Source organism: Trichosurus vulpecula, chromosome 1 (assembly GCF_011100635.1).
Source record: "Trichosurus vulpecula isolate mTriVul1 chromosome 1, mTriVul1.pri, whole genome shotgun sequence".
Classification (NCBI taxonomy): domain Eukaryota; kingdom Metazoa; phylum Chordata; class Mammalia; order Diprotodontia; family Phalangeridae; genus Trichosurus; species Trichosurus vulpecula.
This window is the reverse complement of record NC_050573.1, coordinates 446,596,761-446,617,026: the sequence shown is the minus strand read 5'-3', so window position 1 is coordinate 446,617,026 and position 20,266 is coordinate 446,596,761. Positions and strand designations below refer to the sequence as shown.

Sequence of the window (20,266 nt, the reverse complement as noted above, 5' to 3'; positions counted from 1 at the left end):
AGTGAAAGCATTTATTAAAGTAATGAGTGGAAAGGATAAATTTTTATCATTGTTATTATTTAACTTAGTAAACCTGTGTGCTTATGGGGCAACATGAGATTATATTTAATTCATTTTATAAAACTTTCTAGTGTTGTATAAATCTAAGTTTTTATTATTACTGTGAACCTCAAAGACCACTGTGAGGTACTTCCTAGCTCTTGGCTGTTGTTGACAGATGAAGTTGTCAGATTGTCGAGTTTCAGATAGTTGATTTTTTTTGATGATTAGACCTGTGATTTCATCAGAGTATTGAGAAGTTAAATGATATGAGGGGTGAATGCACAATAACTTGTTTTACTTATAATGTGTAGCTGTTTTGTTCTTGAGAGTTTTAAACAGAGACTTTCTACCCTATAGTATAATTGAATGGACCTAAGTTCCTTTTTCTTTCAGCTCTCCAGTGAAGAAGAAGCTGCTTTAAAGGAGCCTATCATTAAGAGGTTTGAAGAAGAAGGAAGTCCTTACTACTCCAGTGCAAGGTATTTGCTTATAACTGGCTATTTTGGTAGCAGCTTCATAGATCTTAGCAATCATGGAAATGGCAACTTGGCCATGATATCTAAAAACTGTCTTTGGACAACTACCCCCTTCCAATCTAGGAAAAAGGAGCTATGGCTCCTTTTTTCAGACCTCATCTGTAATATGTTTGTATTCTTTCAGTCTGAGGGTAGTATGGTAGGAAGAATGCTGACTTTTTGAAGTCAGGGAACCTGTGTTCCACTCCTAGCTCCACTACTTACTACTTACATGACCTTGACCAGGTTGCTTAATGTCTTTGGGCCTGAGTTTACTTATCTGTGAAATGAGATCACCCCTGAGTTCCTTTCCAAGCTTTCAAACTTTGATCTTCTTTATAACGGAGATGAATTACTGTGGAAATATCTCCGTTAGTTTTTAAAGCCTCCTTTTCCTTCCCAAATATCTCTGGGTTGCTTAGTGCACATCTCCTTCCTTTGCTATAGCTGAGAGAGCAGTTGGATCATAGCCAGCAGTGAAGGAGAGGACTGGCCTTTAGTTACTGGGCTCTGCTAAGAATCAGGAAGTTTGGGATTCTAGTCCTTTACTCTTGCTCTGTGGTGTAAAGACAAGTTGGAGCAAATTATTTGAATTTTTTCTCTCTTAAAATTTAGAATTCTTGGTTGGGTAGAGCCAAGGTAGCTGAGAAAAGACAAGGACTTGCCCAAGCTTTCCCAAATTCTCCTCCAGACCACCTTAAAATAGTGCCTCAAAATGAATTCTGGAGCACCAGAACCCAAAAAAGGATGGGGCGAAGGAATTTTCCCAGCCCAAGAGAATGTAGAAAATTTGCAGGAAAGTTCTGTCTCACGGTGGTGGGAGTAGGGCACAGTCCAGTGCAGGCAATGCCCTGGCGAGACATCAGCAGGCATTGGAGACAATTGAATTTGCAGCAGTGGCTTCTGGAGCTCTCAGCCCACAGATATTAAGGGAGTTGAACAACAGGTCAGAAGGAGATTACAGAGGTCCCTTTGTTGGCACTGGTTGTAGGACTCTGTTGCATTGCCTATAGACAGATCTATTTTGCAGTCCTGGGTCATGGTCCCAGGGCAAGCAGGAGTACTAGCACACTAGAACTTGCAGCTGCAGGGGAGCAGGGACTTTGGTTACAGTTCCAAGATAAAAAAAGGGTACACATAGTCACTCACAGACCACAGCATAAGCCAACAGAGTAGTAAATGCACCTTTCCTTAGATCATTCCACCTTGGAAGAACTGAAATCTTACATATCCCAAGAACTAGCTCTGAAAACAGCAGCAAAAAAAAAACCTGAAGCTTGGGACGGTGCCCCCTCCATCCTGGGAGCAGAGCCCAACTTTGTTTAAAAATTTTTTAAATAATATTTTATTTTTTCTAATTACATGTAAAGAAAATTTACAATATTTACTTTTATAAGATTTTGAGTTCCAAACTTTTTTCTCCCTCCCCCACTCCTTCCCTTCTCCCCTCCCCAAGAGGCAAGCAATCTGATATAGGTTATACACGTACAATCATGTTAAACATATTTCCACCTTAGTCATGTTGTGAAAGAAGAATCGGAACAAAAGGGAAAACCATGAGAAAGAAAAAAAAAACAACAAAAAGGTGAAAATTGTATGCTTTGATCTGCATTCAAACTCCATAGTTCTTTCTCTCTGGATGTGGGTAATATTTTCCGTCATGAGTTCTTTGGAATTGTCTTAGAGCATTGTATTGCTGAGAAGAGTCAAATCTATCAAAGTTGATCATTGCAGAATTTTGCTGGTACCGTGTACAATGTTCTTCTGGTTTGCAGAGCCCAACTTTAACATCAAGGTAAAAATCAAGAAATAATCTGGAAAAATGAGCAAAACCAAAAACAAACAAAAAAAACTCCTGACTGTTGAAAGTTACTATGGTGACAGGGAAGATCAGAAAACAAACTTAGAAGAACACAACAAAATCAAAACTGCTACATCCAAAGCCTCAAAAAAATGTGAATAGGTCTCAGGCCCCAAAAGAATTCCTGGAAGAGCTCAGAAAGGATTTCAAAAATCAAATAAGACAGATAGAGGAAATATTGGGAAAAGAAATGAGAGTGGTATAAGAAAATCAGGAAAAAAGCGTCAACAGTTTGGCAAAGGAGGCATAAAAATACTGAAAAAATAACACCTTAAAAAACAGAATAGGCCAAGTGGTAAAAGTGGCACAAAAATCCACTGAAGAGAACTCTTTACAAAGCAGAATTGTCTAAATGGAAAAAGATGTACAAAAATTCACTGAAGAAAAGAACTCCTTAAAAAGTAAAATTGACCAGATGTAAAAGGAGGTACAAAAGCTTTCTGCAGAAAATAATTCCTTAAAAATTAGAATTGGGCAAGTGGAAGCTAATGACTCCACAAGACATCAAGAAACAATAAATAAATTCAAAAGAATAAAAACATAGAAGAAAATGTGAACATTTCATTGTAAAAATAGCTGACATGGAAAATAGACCAAAGAGAGATAATTTAAGAGTTACTAGACTACCTGAAAGCCCGATTTTAAAAAGAGCCTAGACATCATCTTTCAGGAAATTATGAAGGAAAACTGCCTTGACATCCTAGAACTAGAGGATAAAATAGAAATTGAAAGAATCTACCAATCACCTCCTGAAAGAGATCCCAAAATGAAAACTCCCAGGTTAGGGCAAAGGAGTTAGGATTATAACTAAGAATCACCTACCTAGCAAAACTGAGTGTAATCCTTCAGGAAAAAATGGATATTCAATGAAATAGAGGACTTTCAAGCATCCCTGATGAAAAGATGAGAGCTGACTGGAATATTTGACTCTTAAATAAAATACTCAAGAGATTCATAAAAAGGTTAAATGAAAGAGAAATCATAAGGAATTCAATAAAGTTAAACTGTTTACATTCCTACATGGGAAGATAATACTTGTTACCTTTAAGAACTTTATCATTATTAGGGCAATTAGAAAATATAGAAAAAGTCACAAGTATGAGTCAAGTATGATGGGATAATATCTACAAAAAAAATTAAAGGATGAGAAAGAAGAATACACTGGGAGAAGGGAGAGGCAGAATGGAGTAAATTATCTCACATAAAAGAGACATGAAAGAGCCTTTACCATGGAGAGGGAAGTGGGGGAGGACCTGGAACCTTAATTTCCTTGGACTTGGCTGAAAGAGGAAATAACATACACACTCATTTGGGTATAGAAGTCTTTCTTACCCTACAAGAAAACAGGAGGGGAAGAAGGGTGGGGCTAATAAAAGGGAAGGTGAATTGGGGAGGTGGTGTCAGAAGGAAAACATTTGAAGATGGACATAGTAAAAAGAGAGAGAAAGTAGGATAAACAGAGAAAATAGGATGGAGGTAAGTACACAGTAATCATCACTGTGAAAAAGTGTTTACCAACAAGTTTGTCTGATAAAGGCCCCATTTCTGAAATATAGAGAACTGAGTCAAATTTTAAGAATACAAGTCATTCTCTAGTTGATAAATAGTCAAAGGATATGAACAGGCACTTTAAGTATTCACAGTCTCTAAATCACTATTGATTAGAGAAATACAAATTAAAACAACTCTGAGGTACCACCCCACACACCTGTCAGCTTGGCTAATATGACAGAAAAGGAAAATGACGAATGTTGGAGAGGATATGGGGAAATTGAGATACTAATTCATTATTGGTGCAGTTGTGAACTGATTCACCCATTCTGGAGAACAATTTGGGTCTATATCCAAAGGGCTATAAAATTGTGTGTACATTTTGACCCAGCAATACCATTACTAGGTCTGTATCCCAAAGAGTTAAAAAAACAAAAAGGAAAAGGACCTGTATGTACAAAAATACTTACAGCAGCGTTTTTAGTGGTGGCAAAGAATTGGAAATTGAGAGGATGCCCATCAGTTGGGGAATGGCTGAACAAGTTGTGGTATATGATTTTGATGGAATACTATTGTGCTATGAGAAATGAGGAGCAGGATGCTCTCAGAAAAATCTGGAAAGACTTATATGAACTGACGCAGAGCGAACTGAGCAGAACAAGGAGAACATTGTACACAGTAACAGAAATATTGTACAATGATGAACTCTGAACAACTTAGCTATCCTCAGTAAAACAGTGATCCAAGACAGTTCTGAAGGACTTAGGATGAAAAATGCTGATTGAGTCTGAATGCAGATTGAATGCATATGTATAACCTATATCGAATTTCTTGCCATCTCAGAAGGGGGAAGAGGAGGGAGGGAAGGAAGAATTTGGAATTCAGAATTTTGAAAAATGTTAAAAATTCTTTTTACATGTAATTGGGAAAAATAAAATATTAAATAAAAATTGAATTCTTTTTACATACATTATTGATTTTTATTTTGTCACAATTTTCACAATAGCTTGGTTGAGTACTTTATTGAAATTTGTTAACAAGGGTTCAGGTAAATTCAGGAGGTTATTGGTCACAGTCAATGTCTGTTTGTCATTTAATTACCTCATGGAATAGCAGCAATCTTTTCTATTTGTTTCTTCTCTTAATGAGGCAATAAATTATCCTTGTCTCTTACAGTCTAAAATCAAGGATCTTGTTATTTAAGGCCTCCTGTTTGCTGAATAGCTCTAGGAACGTCTGATTCCAAATATTATGAAGAGTGCCCTAAGCTCAGTGTCTTGTGTTTATCCCTTAGGCAGATGAAAAATGAAAGTAACTTTTTGCATCTTTTAAAATTAGATTATTCTTTGAGCTAGGTACTTGTAGAGACTTTAACATTTTTTTTGAAGGAGTAAAAGGAAAATAAACAATGTAGATGATTTGGGTGAAAAAGCTTGTTTTTCTTCTTGATTTATCACCAGTAAACAACAAGCATCAATTGAAAATCCCTTTTAGAAAAGAGTATTATCTTGAATTTAAGAAATATACATATTCCTCTTTCTTCTTCCTACATAAATAAGTCTCTTTATTCTCCCTTATACTGGTCACTGAAGCAGAGAAGGAATATGGGACCCTGATTTAAGATAAAATGTGTATTGGATAGCCATCTACATTAATTTACACAAATGATTGTGGGTGGATTGATAGGTACAGTTGAGATATATTTCTGTGAGGACACATCGTCTAATTTGCATTTCTCTTGTCTCTTGGAGTAGTCCCCTTTGAAATAAGGATTTCTTATTTTTTAGCACAGAATCTAAAGATTTCTTCAAAAGAATTAAAGCATGACTGTAGTTCTTTTTCTATTTACATTTAATTTTTCTTATTTTCCTCAATTACATATAAACAAAAATTGTTAACATTCATTTAAAATTTTTTTGAGTTTTATATTCTTTCCCTCTCTCCCTCCATCCTCTCCTTGAGAAGGCAAGCAATTTGATATAGATTATACATGTGCAGTCATGCAGAACATTTCCATATGAGCCATGTTGCAAAAGAAAACATAGACTAAAAAGCCAAGAATAATAAAGTAAAAAAAAAAGTGTGCTTAGATCTACATTCAGACTCCATTAGCTCTTTCTCTGGAGGTAGATAGCATTTTTCATCATAACTTCTTTGGAATGCATGACTGTAATTCTCAAAGACAGATGAATATTTTTTAAAAAATGTATTATATCCAGAGGAGAGGAATAAAAAAATTTCAGTTTTTTCCCAGATTTCCAGAGAAATAGACACCCAAAAGACAGTCAGGTCAATCTGTCATTGTGTCAAGCATCACTAGGTGCTTGTGGCTTGGTGAATTAGGATGTGAGAGGAAATGGTGCTTTGATAAGCTTTCTTTTCCTGTAGAAACTAAGATTAAAAAGTTTTTCTGCTTCTGTTTAGACTTAGGTTTGACCAGGAACCTGGTCCTGATTGGTTGGTCCTGATCTTGCAGAAAGCTTTTTGCTCATCTGTTGTCAAAGCGTACTTAATTAATTCTCTTCAGTTCTATTAGGCTGTTCAAGTGGAATGCCAGTTGTCTTCTCCTTAGCTGTTTTTCTGATCAAACTTTAATCAAGTATCTTATTAGAAATTCTTACCTGGAGCAGTGTTTATTGATGAACACCATTAACCAGCCCTGTTCTCTTTGCGCTATTTTAATTTGCTTATTTCAAAGGGGGAGTTTAATCAATTACATTCTAACAAATTATATAGGAAGTTTTCTTCTATTTGCTGTTGTTACTTCAAAACTCCCACTTATGAATGTTTTATGAGCCTGGATTTGATTCATGTTCTGTTGATAGCACTGTAATAGGTGAATTAATAATTGATGCTGTGGTCTGATACTGAAGGAAGTTTGTTTAAACAAGAGGAAAACTGTCACCTACTAATAACCTTTAAAAAGCAGTATTTCCCCTTCTTAGTGCTAGACCTTAGAGGTTGATAATGAAAAGCAAATTGCCCCTTTAAAAAAAGTCCTTTAAAAATAGTGTCAAAAATTATGAAAAGCTTTCTGTATAGTATCAAGAATTTCATAAAGGCCCAACCATTTAAATTATTTTGTAATTAAAGCGTACATAAACCTATTCGATCATTTTCATGGTACCTCACACAATATAAATATGTGAGGTACCATGAAAATGGCTAAAGAGGTGTAGCCATAGGAGAAGGCTCATGCTTCACTTTTTATCCAAACAATCCTATGGAATGAATACATGAACAGGTGAGTATTTTTCTGGACAAACTGCCTGTCTTATTTAGTTTTATACAAATAAAATTAAGGGAATAGAACCTAAAGTGCTAAATTATGCTCTGGCATAAAATCTAAAGATTACTTTGATAAGAATTGAAGTATGAGTCTAGTCCTAAGGCCTTTAATAAATAAAACAAAGATCATCTTCCAATAGTGGTTTCTACTCTGGCACATCTTCACTCGAACCAGTTTCAGTTAACAGTCAGCAAGCATTTATTAAGCACTCAGTACTGTACTGGGAATGTGAAGTCACAGAGAAAGTCAGAAACAGTGTCTGCCTTCAAGGAGCTCAGAGTCTAATGGGGGAGACAATATGCGAATAAGTATGTACATACAAGGTATATGCAGGGTAAATTGGAGGTAATCTCAGTGAAGGCACTAACATTAGGACTTGGCACTAGCATTAGAGTCACAGCTGTGATCCATCTTTTCATCAATAACTGTAGATTGCTATGGCACTAAGTTTGATTTTCATGGGTCATTCATCTGTTCATAAACACAAATTTCCACCAGGCCTCCTTTCCCAGTCCCCTGTAGTTTCTCCTTTCAAGTGTTTGGTGTGCATCATTATCTGAAAACATGGATAGAGTGTTAGGTTTGGAGTCACGAAGACTCCTCTTCCTGAGTTCAAATCTGACCTCTCACACTTACTAGCTGTGTGACCCTGGGCAAGTCACTTAATCTTTTTGCCTCAATTCCTCATCTTTAGAATGAACTGGAGAAGGAAATGGCAAGCCTCACTAGTATGTTGTATTAGGAGGGCAGAGTTTATAATCTCAAAGAGGATCATATATATGTCTGAAAGGTTCGGAACCGCTGGATATAAGAAACTCTCAAAGTAGGAGGCAAAAGAATCAAAGCATGTATTTAGGCTCCACAGTAACCAACCCATGAACCAGCATCCCCATTTTGACATATTGATCAAAAGCTTCCAGGCCCAATAAGTACGCCTTACAAGAGTAACCAGGAGGCTACAGAGAAGCATGATGGTATAAAACAAAATCATGCTTCCCCCTCTATGGTAAAAAGATTACCCACTGGCTTCAAGTCCTTGTTCAGCTTCCTCCCGTAGGTCAGCTCTGCTACCGACAGCTCCTGCTTCAGCTTCAGCTGTGGCTGTGGCTGTGGCTGTGGCTGTGGCTGTGGCTGTGGCTGTGGCAGCCTCTGGCTCCAATGGAAGCTGTTTTTAACCATCCGGCTTCTGTGGGGGTGTAAGGTATGCCAGGGAAAGCACAGGTTCTTTCAGTCTGCTTAAGCAAGGTGAAGGGGTTGACCAGGAAAGCACAGGTTCTTTCCATCAGCTTAAGCAAGGGAAGCAAGGTGAAGGGGCCGACAAGCTTACTCCAGTCCAATATACAAACAGCATTCAGTTCAGGGGAAAAAGCCAAACTAGTCAAAGGCATTTGTTGACTAAGTGCTAAGGAGCCCATTTTTGGTTGCCAACACATATGTTTGCCAGGAATCCCAAATGGGGTTAGGAAGAGTTGGACACAACTGAAAAATGAACAACTATATAATGGGCATTGTCTTAGGTTCTATACAACATTCATATGCACACATGTACATATACGCATGTATACAAGCACATATAAATATATTTGTAATTATACATGCAAATATATTGTGTGACTTTATGCATACGCCTAAAGAATACATCCTGTACAATTAGAAATGCAGTCTTCAGTTATTCATTCAACAAATACTTATTAAATATGTACTATGTGTGATATATATGTATGTGTATATAGACATACCCTCGTCTCACATGGTAAGTGTTTAATAAATATTTGTTAAATGGTAAATATTCATATATGTTATGTGTACTTATGCTTTTGTCTAAAAAGCTAATCTTAATGTCTTTTTTCTTTTTCTTTCCTTGGCAGATTGAACTGTTTAATATATTGAATGTATTTCCTTTTTAAATAAAGGTTCACTTTAACTGCATGAACTGCGAAGTTTTGTCTGAGCTTCATTTTCCATCCCTTTTTAATGTCCTTTTTCTGACTTTAAGTCAAACGAATAGTTTCCTTCTAAGTGAGACTCTGGACTGAAGTCTGAGGTGAAGCAGAATGCATTATTTCTTTCCTTTCCTTGTTTATTCTTACTTGCCCCTTAGTAGTGATAAGTAAGCATATCCCATCAGTTAGGAAAAGGGAGGGGTGGAGAATGAAAGCTCACTCTATAGCAAGTAGGTTTAAAAAACTGTTATAAGTATAACAGTAATGCCAAGTGAGCAAAAATACTGCTCAGGTACAATAAATCCTCAGAGATTCCCCTTTTTATCTTCTTGGATTGCTGTTATCTAATTTACTCTTTGGTTTTAGCTACCGATTCCACAACCTGACCTTTGGCCTTTAGATTCAGCCTTGTTGAACTATAGTCAGCTTTTCATTTAGTATGAGTTTTTGGTAGGCAACCCATAAACATGTTAGTTTTAAATTATTGTTTTGCCTAGAAACATTTATCTTTTGGAATTGAAAAGCTAAGGCCACTAAAACTTGTGAGACGAATAAGCTGTTAAAACAAGAAGGTTTTCATTTTGGGGAAAAAAAATCTCCTGACCAATTCAAACTCCAGCTATTCTTGTCAGTTGTCACTTAAATATAAAGTTTTTTTCCCTATCATGGATCTGTTAAGAACCTCCATTCCAAACAGTAGTAGCCTACTACTTGATGATTGACAACTTTTCAGACTAATATTTGGCTAAATGCACTTGCCAACTTTGTTTGTCTGTGTCCCCAGCAAGATCATGTGAGCATGAATACATCTACTTATATTACCTGCAGATAGCTGCCTTTTTGAAAATGAAGGCTTTGGCAGAATATTTTGAGAACCATTATAGTGAGTAGTTTCTTGCCTCATCCTTAGTATTAATTTCTTTAGTGACTTGGGATGTGATACTTAACATGTATTTCCTTGTTATCCATATGCAGAAGACTCCAGGAATTGGTAGCTTCCTTTTTTTTCCCACCAATTTCATATAATACTGCTATGATGAATTTTGAACAAAGGGCTTAAAAAATTTTTGTGTCAAAGCATAAGACTAATTTTGTAACTTTCAGGGAGTGGTTAAAGAAATTGTGGTACATTAATATAATGGAATACTGTAAAGTAATTAAAGTGGCCAAGTATACAGATTGCAAAGAACTCTGGAAGAATCTTTATGAAATAATGTGGATTTTAAAAAGCACAGAAGAACACAGAATACACTTAACTAAGGTTATATGAGTAAAGGCGAATGAGAATGAATGGATAGAGAATCCTCATGCAGACACAGGGGGACAAACTAAAAAAAAATGTTATGATACTTTATGCATTGAAATGAATTTAAATGTAAGTTGTTATTAAGCAATTCTAGTTGGTTTGTGCTAATAGAACATTTAATTCATTTTTAATAAGTTTATTTATTTTTAGTTTTCAACATTCACTTCCATAAGTTTTAAATTTTTTCCCCCTCTCTTCCTTCCCCTCTCCAAGATGGCATGCCATCCTATATAGGCTCTACATATACATTTCCATTAAACATATTTTCACATTAGTCATGTTATATAGAAGAATTAGAATGAATGGGAGTAACCATGAGAAAGAATAACGTAAAACAAAACAAAACAAGAAAAGAAAGTAGTCTGTTTCTATCTGCATTCAGACTCCATATTTCTTTTTCTGGATGTGGATGGCATTTTCCATTGTGAGTCTTTTGGAATTGTTTTAGGGCCCTGCATTCTGAGAAGAACTACGTCTATCAAAGTCAGTCATTGCACACTGTGGCTGTTATTGTCTATGATGTTTTGGTTCTGCTTACTTCACTCAGCATCATTTCATATAAATATTTCCAGGTTTTTCTGAAGTCCATCTGTTCGTTATTTCTTATAGCACAATAGTATTCCATTACATCCATATGTCGCAACTTGTTTAGCCATTCCCCAATTGATGGGCATCTCTTCAATTTCTAGTCCTTGGCCACCACAAAAGGAGTGGCTATAAATATTTTTGTACATGTGGGTCCTTTTCCCATTTTTATGATCTCTTTGGAGTACAGCCCTTGAAGTGGTATTGCTGGGTCAAAGGGTATGCACATTTTCATAGCCCTCTGGCAGAAGAAATTTAATTCTTGGAAAAAGGAAATGTTCTCCTAGAAATATTGTTCAATTGTTTTATGTTTTACTTAAAATTGCTAATGTAAACAGTGAGAATGCCATACAGATGCTGACCAGTGGGATGATGTTGGGAAGTGATGGCAAGAAAATTATCCCTGTAGCTTTATATATCGTTAATAGCTTTGGTGATGTTCTTATTTGTGATGTATGATTTCTTCTCTTTCAGGCTGTGGGATGATGGAATTATTGACCCAGCTGATACCAGACTAGTCCTGGGTCTCAGTATTAGTGCGACACTCAATGCCCCAATTGAGAAGACCGACTTTGGACTTTTCAGGATGTAACAGAATTGTAGAAAGTTTTACTCTGGGTTTTTAATTAAAGAATACAAATTAGGGGCCTTAAAAGTTCAGACATTTTTAATATAATGGTGCAGTAAAAATTCAATACCTGTGAGTTATTTTAAAAAAATATATGTATTGCGTTTGATTGTCAAACAGACTCTTCTAAAAATATTTTAGTGAGTATCCTTATTCAGTGAATCTAAATGTACTTTGGGCTTTCCTTGAGTGGCCTCTCTAGGCCTCAGGTTCATCATTTAAAACAGATAACAGTGTATGAAACCTACTTCTTTCATAGATATCTTGTGAGGATAAATGAAGTAATATACTTCATGTTATTTGATAAATCATTCATCTGCCATTTACAAACTGTAACTTTGGGCAAGCCACTTGATATCTCTGGGCTTCACTTTCCTCAAGAGGGGTTGGATTAAATGACCATCCAGACCATCTAGGCATAAATCAGTGATTTAGAAATCACATGTTTTGAATTCTGTAAGAAAGAATCATCTACATAAACCAGGCATTCTGTAGTGTATTATTTAAGCCTTTATCTTCACAGAAATGAATAGTTTCTCAGTTTTGATAATATTGTAAAACTAATAATGAAAAATCATATGCCATGGGATTTTGATTTTTCTTTGTCACTGTAACTTTAAATTTAAGTGATTTTAAAAAATGAAACCTAACAACTACAGACTGTTTTTCCTAATAAAATTGATGACATTAGAATATTGTTATATGGTACATGTCATATTTGGATAGATCTGATTTGTTACACTCAAGTAATTTTTTTCCTACAAAAGTATATAATTATTACCGAATATACTGTAATACATCTTCACAATTCAGAGTCTTCATTTTTAGAAGTTGGTGTAAATTTTAAAGCAACAATATTTTTTAAGCAATATGTCTATACTCAGTTTCATTATCTGTAAAATGAGGATGTTAGTAACATTTCGCAGGATTATTGTAACGTTCAAATGAGATAGTGTATGTAAAGCACGCCAAAACTTAAAGCACCAAATAAATTGGGAGCTGGTCCCAGAACCAGGAAGACCTGGACTCAAGTCTGACTGATCCATACTGGCTATGTGATCCTGGGCAAGTTGCCCCCTAGGTGATGGTCTGAGACTATAGTTTGTAGAGAAGGTGTCCACCTGCATTGACAGAGAGCTTTCTTACTTTGGTATTCTCTATACTAGTGAAATCACAGGTCTAATCTCTGTCTTTCCAAAATAATCAGAATATGAATAGAACTTGTGATTTTACTGGCATAAGGAACTAAAAAAAATGAGGAAATTTTCCTTTACCAATGTAGGCAAACATCTCTGTAATCTGTAGTCTTAGAGAGTTGAGTAGGGTTCTGAGAGGTCACATCCAGCATGTGCAAGAGGTAGGACTTAAGCCTAGGTTTTCCTGGCTACCTCGTGTGTGTGTGTGTGTGTGTGTGTGTGTATGTGTGTATATGTATGTAAGAGAATATATGACCAATTTTGCAGTTGCATCAGAAAATGAATTATGATTTGGTGATTTTATTTAAGAAAACAAATGGATACTACATTTTCTTAAAGACATTGGGAGATTTGGGTGATACTTTTGCCATGTATTTACCACCCATCACCAGATACATGAGACATTTACATTGTTTCATTGTCCAAAGCGTAAAGATCTGTTCTGGGTATTTTCTTGTGTCAATAAATATATTTAATAATCTAAGCAAAAATATGAGGGTTTTTTTGCTCCTTTTATTATAAATGTGAATTTTAAAAAAAATGTATACACACCACTTCAGGTAGTATATAAAACTTGAAATGTTAGGTTATGAAATTAATTTGCATCATCTTCCTGTTTACTTATAGATTAGAAAAGACAAGATTATTTTTTTCTAATTCCCTTGTTTCTCAACTTAGAATTCATTTATCCAAAAGAAGAAAATTCTCTACATCTGTAGAAGCCATTGGATATTAAAAATGAGATCATAACTTTGCTCATTTTTTCAACAAATATTTCCAGAGCAAAAGTATATCTAGTATATCAAAGTATATCTAGTAGTCCAACCTTTAATATCCCTATGCCCAAGATGGAATTTGTGGACTAGATAATAGGTGGATTCAGAGAACTGATTGAATGACCTAATCTAAAGAATGGTTATTATGATAACCTAGAGTGAAGTCTCTAATGGGATGCCACAGGGTTCTGCCTTTGGCACTGTCTTATTCAGTGTCTTAATCACTGACTTGGATAAAGGTATAGAACAGGCTTGCTTACCTAATCCGTGGATGACAGAAAGAAGGAACAAATAGCTAATCCATTGGATAACATAGGAAGCTAAATAGATCTGGGGAAACAGGCTGAAACAAACAATGAAATTTAATAGAGACAATGTGATGCCCTTGGGTTCAAAATTTCAAGTGCAAACTCTATTCAGGAAGCGGTTAGTGTGAAAAAGATTTATTCTCCTAGTGTTTGTAAAACAGTCAGCCAAGAGGTTGTTTAGTTGTTAGGCTTTGTTAACAGAACCTCGGTGTCTAGAAGAGGGAGATAAAAGTCGTGATGTGTTTTTAGCCTTGGTCAGACTATGTCTGGCATATTCTGGCTGGGTCTAGGAAACTCATTTTGGAAGGGCTGTTGATAAGCTGGAACAGGTCTTGGGCTATATGACCCTGGATAATGAAGGAACCTTGAACCATGCCAAATTAGAGTCAATTGAAGGAACTGTTTAGCTTGGAGAAAAGAAGACAGTAGGGACATGATAGAAATCTTCAACTATAAGAAGTTACATGAAGGAGATTAATTTTATTCTGCTTTGCCTAAGAAGGCAGAACAAGAACTGATAATATCTAGCTTTTATAATGCAGTTTGAGGGTTACAAAGTGCTTCACAAATATTGTCCCACAATTCCCACCACAACCTTGTAAGATAGGTGCTACTTTAATCTTCATTTCTACAGATGAAGAAACGGAGGCTGAGAGGTTAAATGACACTTGCCCTCAGCCAAACAGCTAGTATCTAAGGCAGGATTTGAACTTGAGTCTAGCACTATGCCCTGCACCCCGTAGCTGTATGATGGGTGGAAGTGATGAGGAGGCAGATTTTGGCAATATAAGTTAAGTATTTTAAGTGTTCACTATGTTCCAGATGCTATGCTAAATGATGGGGTACAAAAAAGGGCAAAACCATTGTCCTGGCTCTCAAGGAGCTCACATTCTCATGGGAAAACTTTAGCAATTAGAATGGTCTACAAGAAATAATTTTTAAAAAGTCAAAAGACTTAGAACACAGAAGAAAATGTGAGGTATCTTATTGCAAAACCACCTGACCTGGGAAACAGGTCAAGGAGATAAAATGTAAAAATTATTGGAACAATTGAAAGTCGTTCTCTTCCCCCTTCTTCCCCTCCCCCAAACCCCTTAGACATTATATTTCAAGAAATTATGAAAGGAGATAATCCAGATCTCTTAGAAGCAGAGGGCAAAATAGAAATTGAATACACTATTCTCCTGAAGGAAACCCTAAAATGAAAACTCCATGGGTATATTATAGCCCAAATACAGGTCAAATAAAAAATACTGCAAGAAGCCAGAAAGGATGAATTTAAGTCCTGAAGAACCATTTAGAATCTCACATGTTTTAGCCACAACTATAAAAGACTGGAGAGCTTGGAATACTTTGTTTCAAAAGGCAAAGGCTTGCAACTGTTAAGGGAGAAAAACCCAGGGATTCAGGAATCCCCAAACTAAAGTTCCCGGGACTGGAGTTCCTGGTTGAGGGGGAGTGCCCCTCAGGGACCCGAGTACTGGAGAGGGTCTGGGCCATCCAGAATGAATTTGCGATCTCAAGCATTCTTTAAATCAAGGTGGCAAAAATTTATTACACTTTACAGCCGGCAAGAGTTCTTAAGGAACCTGCAAACTTACATGGGTGCAGGAAAGTTTATATAAGATATTTAGGGGTGAAATATGTCAATTAGATGTTTTGAGGTGGGATTAGGGAGTGGTTAAGGGGTGGTCGGTTCTTAAAGGAACATGCACTTTTTGTATCTACTGTGTAGGCATACTACCCAGAGTTCACTGAGAAATAGCCCAAGGTGGGGGGCTACTAGGAGGAGTGGTTTTGACTGTGAAACATCACTAAGTTAACTATTGGTCAGGGCTGACTGGGAATATCTAGGTGGCTCTCATCAAATGTCTTGTTAGACAAAAATAAATGTAAGACAGTATACATTTGACTATATCTAGGATACATATCTGTAAGGTCAGTAAGTAGTGACTGTTGTCATGACCCAGTGCACAGCCAGTTATCAGTACACAGGGAGTAGATAGACACAGCTGCCTATTGTGAAAGGAGTAGAGATAAGTGTGTTGCTGGGGCATGCTGCCCTTGAGCTAGAGAGACAGTATTTTGAGGCTATGGAGAGATGCGATTTTAGAACTGGATGTGGTTTTGGAATTGGGGTTCAGGCACGGGCACCCAAGCACAGGCTAAGGAGAAATTTGATGTTAGAATTAGGGTCCAAGCACAAGCACCCAAGCACCCCATCACAACCAAGAAAAACTTGACCAACAAAATAGTATAATCTTATAGGGGAAAAATGGATTTTTAATGAAATAGAGGACTTCCAAGCATTCTTGATAGAAAGAACAGAGCTGTATACAAACTTTGAAATGCAGAGAAACATAAAACAGTAAAAATACAGGACTAATCATAAGGAACTGAACAAGGATAACCTGCTAACATTCTAATCAGAAATCATAGAAGAAGTTGAATTAGAAGATCTGGGAGTACTTCTTTATGTATTAATGATTTTAAAAGAATGAAAATGAAGGGGAAGAGGAATAAGGGAGGAAAGGGAAAGGAAGGTTGGGGAAAATTATCTCACATAATTGGCAGTATGAAGGTAGAAGTCTATACAAACAAGGAAGAAGGGGGTAAGGGAACTAAGTGACACTTGAACCTCTTAACTGGTCGAAGGATAGAAGAATATACATAGAGTTGAGTGCATACATATTTCACTCTGGGAAGTATGAGGGACAGAGGAAAAGGGAGAATTATAGGAAGAGCAGATTAAGAGAAGCATTAATCCTAGGCAAAGCAAACACTAAAGATGTACAAGAATAACTTTGAGGAGACAATTGGAATCTGAAGAATGACTGAACAAGTTATGGAGGGTATGTATGATTGAATATTATTGTACCGTAAGAGGATGGTTCCAGAGGAACCTGGGAAGACTTGTATGAACTGATACTGAGTAGAATGAGCAGAACCAGGAAAACAATTTATAAAATGACAATAATATTGTAAAGACTTTGAACAACTTAGGGATCAGAAGGAAAACAGAAAATTGGGAAAATTGTTTATAGACAGTTTCTCAGATAAAGGTCCCAAATCTCAAATATATAAAGAATTTTGTTAAATCGATAAGAATATAAGTCATTCCCCAATTGATAAATGGTCAAAGGATATGAACAGGAACTTTTCTAATGAAGAAACCAAAACAATTTATGGTAGTGTAAAAATGCTCTAAATCATTATTGATTAGAGAAATGCAAGTTAAAACAACCCTGGGATGTAATTTTATACCTATCAGATTGGCTAAAATGATTGAAGGGGAGAGTGACAAATGTTGGAGGGGATGTGTATAAATTGGGACACTAATTCACTGTTGGTGGAATTGTGAACTGATCCAATCATTTTGGAGAGCAATCTGGAATTATGTCCTATACCCTTTGACCCAACAATACCACTACTAGGTCTATTTCCAAAGATGATTAGGGAAAAGGAAAAGAACTTGTATGTTTAAAATGTTTTTTTTTTAAACTCTTTGTGGTAGCAAAGAACTGGAAATTGCAAGGATGCCCATCAATTGGGAAATGGCTGAACAAGTTGTGACATATGATTGTGACAGAATACTACTGTGCTATAAGAAATGATGAGCTTGATAATCTTAGAAAAACATGGAAAGATGCATGAAATAGTGAAGAGCAAAATGAGCAGAATCAAAAGAACATTGTATACAGTAACAGCAGTATCATTTTAAGAATGACTTTAAGCGAATAAGTTTTGACTATTGTAAATACCCAAATTAACTTTAAAGGACATGTGAAGAAAAATGCTATGTGCATCCAGAGAAAGAACTGATAAGTAGAAGTATGTATAGAATAATTTTACACACACACACACACACACCTATTTGTGTCTGATGGTAGCCATCTCTAGGGTGGGGTGGGAGAGGGAAGAAGAAAAGGAAAAAGCAAAAAAGAAATTTATATGATAACTTTGTTATATATTTAGAAGGAATAACAAGTTGTACACCATGCACTACAGTTTCATGTGCAATCATCTTTTTTTATTATGCAATGTTATGTAAATGTTTGTTTTATTCCATAAATTAAAAAAAAAACAAAAAAACAAAGTCCCAACTCTAAAGAGATTACATTCTAGTGGAGGAAGATAGGACATAAAATAGGGTATGGGGGGAGGGGGAGGAAAAGGATGACATTAAAGAAGATACATTACCAGAAGTTTTGCCACTCTGCCTTAAGAACCACAAGGTTTAGTCTTTCCATTTGACTTTTGACTAAAACTTTCTAAATCGGTTGTCTCCCCCTATTAGAATGTAATTTCTTAAGACCAAGGACTAGTTTGTTTTTCTAGTTGTGTCCAGTACTGTAAGCACTTAATAATTGCTTTTTCATTCACTAAAAAAAGGAAACATCTCTTACTCATAGTTGTAAGAGGCACATGGTCTGTTTCTCTTCTAATTTCTTAAAACAATTTTTAATATTAAGTTCACATATCCATTTAGAATATATGGTGTAAGTGTGGTGTTAGGTGTTGGTATAAGCTTAATTTCTGCCAGACTGTTTTCCACTTTTCCCAGCAATTTTTATCAGTTAGGGAGTTTTTCCTTAGATAATCTATGTTTTCCACTTTATCAGACGCTGGGTTATTGAGTTCTATTGTTTCTGTGTCTCCCTTGTTTAGTCTTCTCTGTTGATCTCTCTCTCTGTTTTTTAGTCAATAACCAGATGATTTTGGTGACTGCTGCTTTATAATATAGTTTGAGGTCTGGAAGTGCTGTTGCCCCTTCATTCTTAATTCTTTCTATAATTTCCCTTAATATTCTATTATTTATTTAATATTTTTAGTTTTCAGCATTGATTTCCACAAGATTTTGAATTACAAATTTTCTCCCCATTTCTATCCTCCCCCCACTCCAAGATGGCATATATTCTTATTGTCCTGTTCCCCAGTCAGCCCTCCTTTCTGTCACCCCACTCTCCCCATCCCCCTTTCCCTTACTTTCTTGTAGGGCAAGATAGATTTCTATGCCCCATTGCCTGTATATTGTATTTCCCAGATGCATGCAAAAAACAACCTTTTTTTCTGAACATCTGCTTTTAAAACTTTGAGTTCCAAATTCTCTCCCCTCCCTTAATATTCTAGATCTTTTGTTTTTCCAAAAGAATTTTGTCATTATTTTATCAAGCTCTGTGAAGTATCGTCTTGGTAATTTGATTGGTATAGTATTAAAGTGTAAATTAGTTTGGCAGTATTGTTATTTGTATTATATTGGCATAGCCTAGCCACGAGCCCTGGATATCCTTCAGCTATGTATTTTGTTCTTTAATTCTTTAAGGGGTGCTTTGTAATTGAATCTATACAAGTATTTTTGTGTGCTCTTGGGAGGTTGGTCCCCAGATGTTTATGCATTTTGTAGTTATTTGGAATGCTATTTCCCTTTCTATTATTGCTTCTTGTGTTTGTTGTATAGAAATACCATTGATTTTTGAGGATTTATTTTGTATCTTGCAACTTTGCTGAAGCTATTAATTGTCTCAATTAGTTTCTTGACTGATTCCTGGGGTTTTCCAAGTAAACCATCTTATCATCAACAAATAGTGTTAGTTTTATTTCCTCTTTACTTATCTTTTTTCCTTTAATTCCTTTCTTTTGTCTTGTTGCTATTGCTAGCATTTCCAGAACTACATAGAATAATAATGGGGAGAGTGGGCATCCTTGCTTCACTCTTATATTTCTTGGAAAAAAGTTTTAGCGTATCTCCGTTGTATATGGTTTTAGATAGATTCTTTTTATGATATTAAAAAGTTCCCTCTATGCTTATACTTGGTAGGACTTTTTAGCATAAAAGAGTGTTCTACTTTCTCAAAGGTTTTTTCTGCATCTGTTGAGATGATCACGTAGTTTTGGGTGATTTTGTTTTTCATATGATTAAATTATATTGATTGTTTTCCTAATGTGGAACCATCCTCACATCCCTGGTATAAATCCCACCTGATCACAATGAAAGGTTTCCTGGATAAATAACTGTAATCTGTTTGACAGGATTTTCTCAATATTCATTAATAATATTGGCCTATAGTTTCTTTCCATGTTTAACTTTCTTTGGTTTAAGTATTAGAACTACGTTTATCTTACAAAAGAATTCCTGTAGGATTTTTTTCTCAATTTTTGATATTAATTTGTGAGGAATGGGTAATAACTGTTCTTTAAACATTTAATAGAATTCTGCGAATCCATCAGGTCCAGAGGGTTTTTTTCCTTTTGGTAGTTTTTTACTGCTAGATCTATTTCTTTTTCTGAGATTGGATTATTTAAGATCTCTCTGGTCTTATGATAGT

At 35.8% G+C, this 20,266-nt stretch overlaps 1 protein-coding gene across 2 annotated transcripts in view; it reads left to right on the top strand.

Annotated features, from left to right (window-relative positions):
- Positions 1-12,465, top strand: part of MCCC2 (methylcrotonoyl-CoA carboxylase 2) — an 86,580-nt gene extending 74,115 nt beyond the window's left edge. For both annotated transcript variants that reach the window (XM_036764325.1, XM_036764318.1), the window contains 2 exons: positions 436-521; positions 11,507-12,465. In XM_036764325.1, coding sequence (XP_036620220.1) covers positions 436-521; positions 11,507-11,624 — 204 coding nt within the window. In that variant the 3' untranslated portion in view covers positions 11,625-12,465. The remainder of the gene's footprint in view (positions 1-435; positions 522-11,506) is intronic.
- Positions 12,466-20,266: the final 7,801 nt, after the last annotated feature.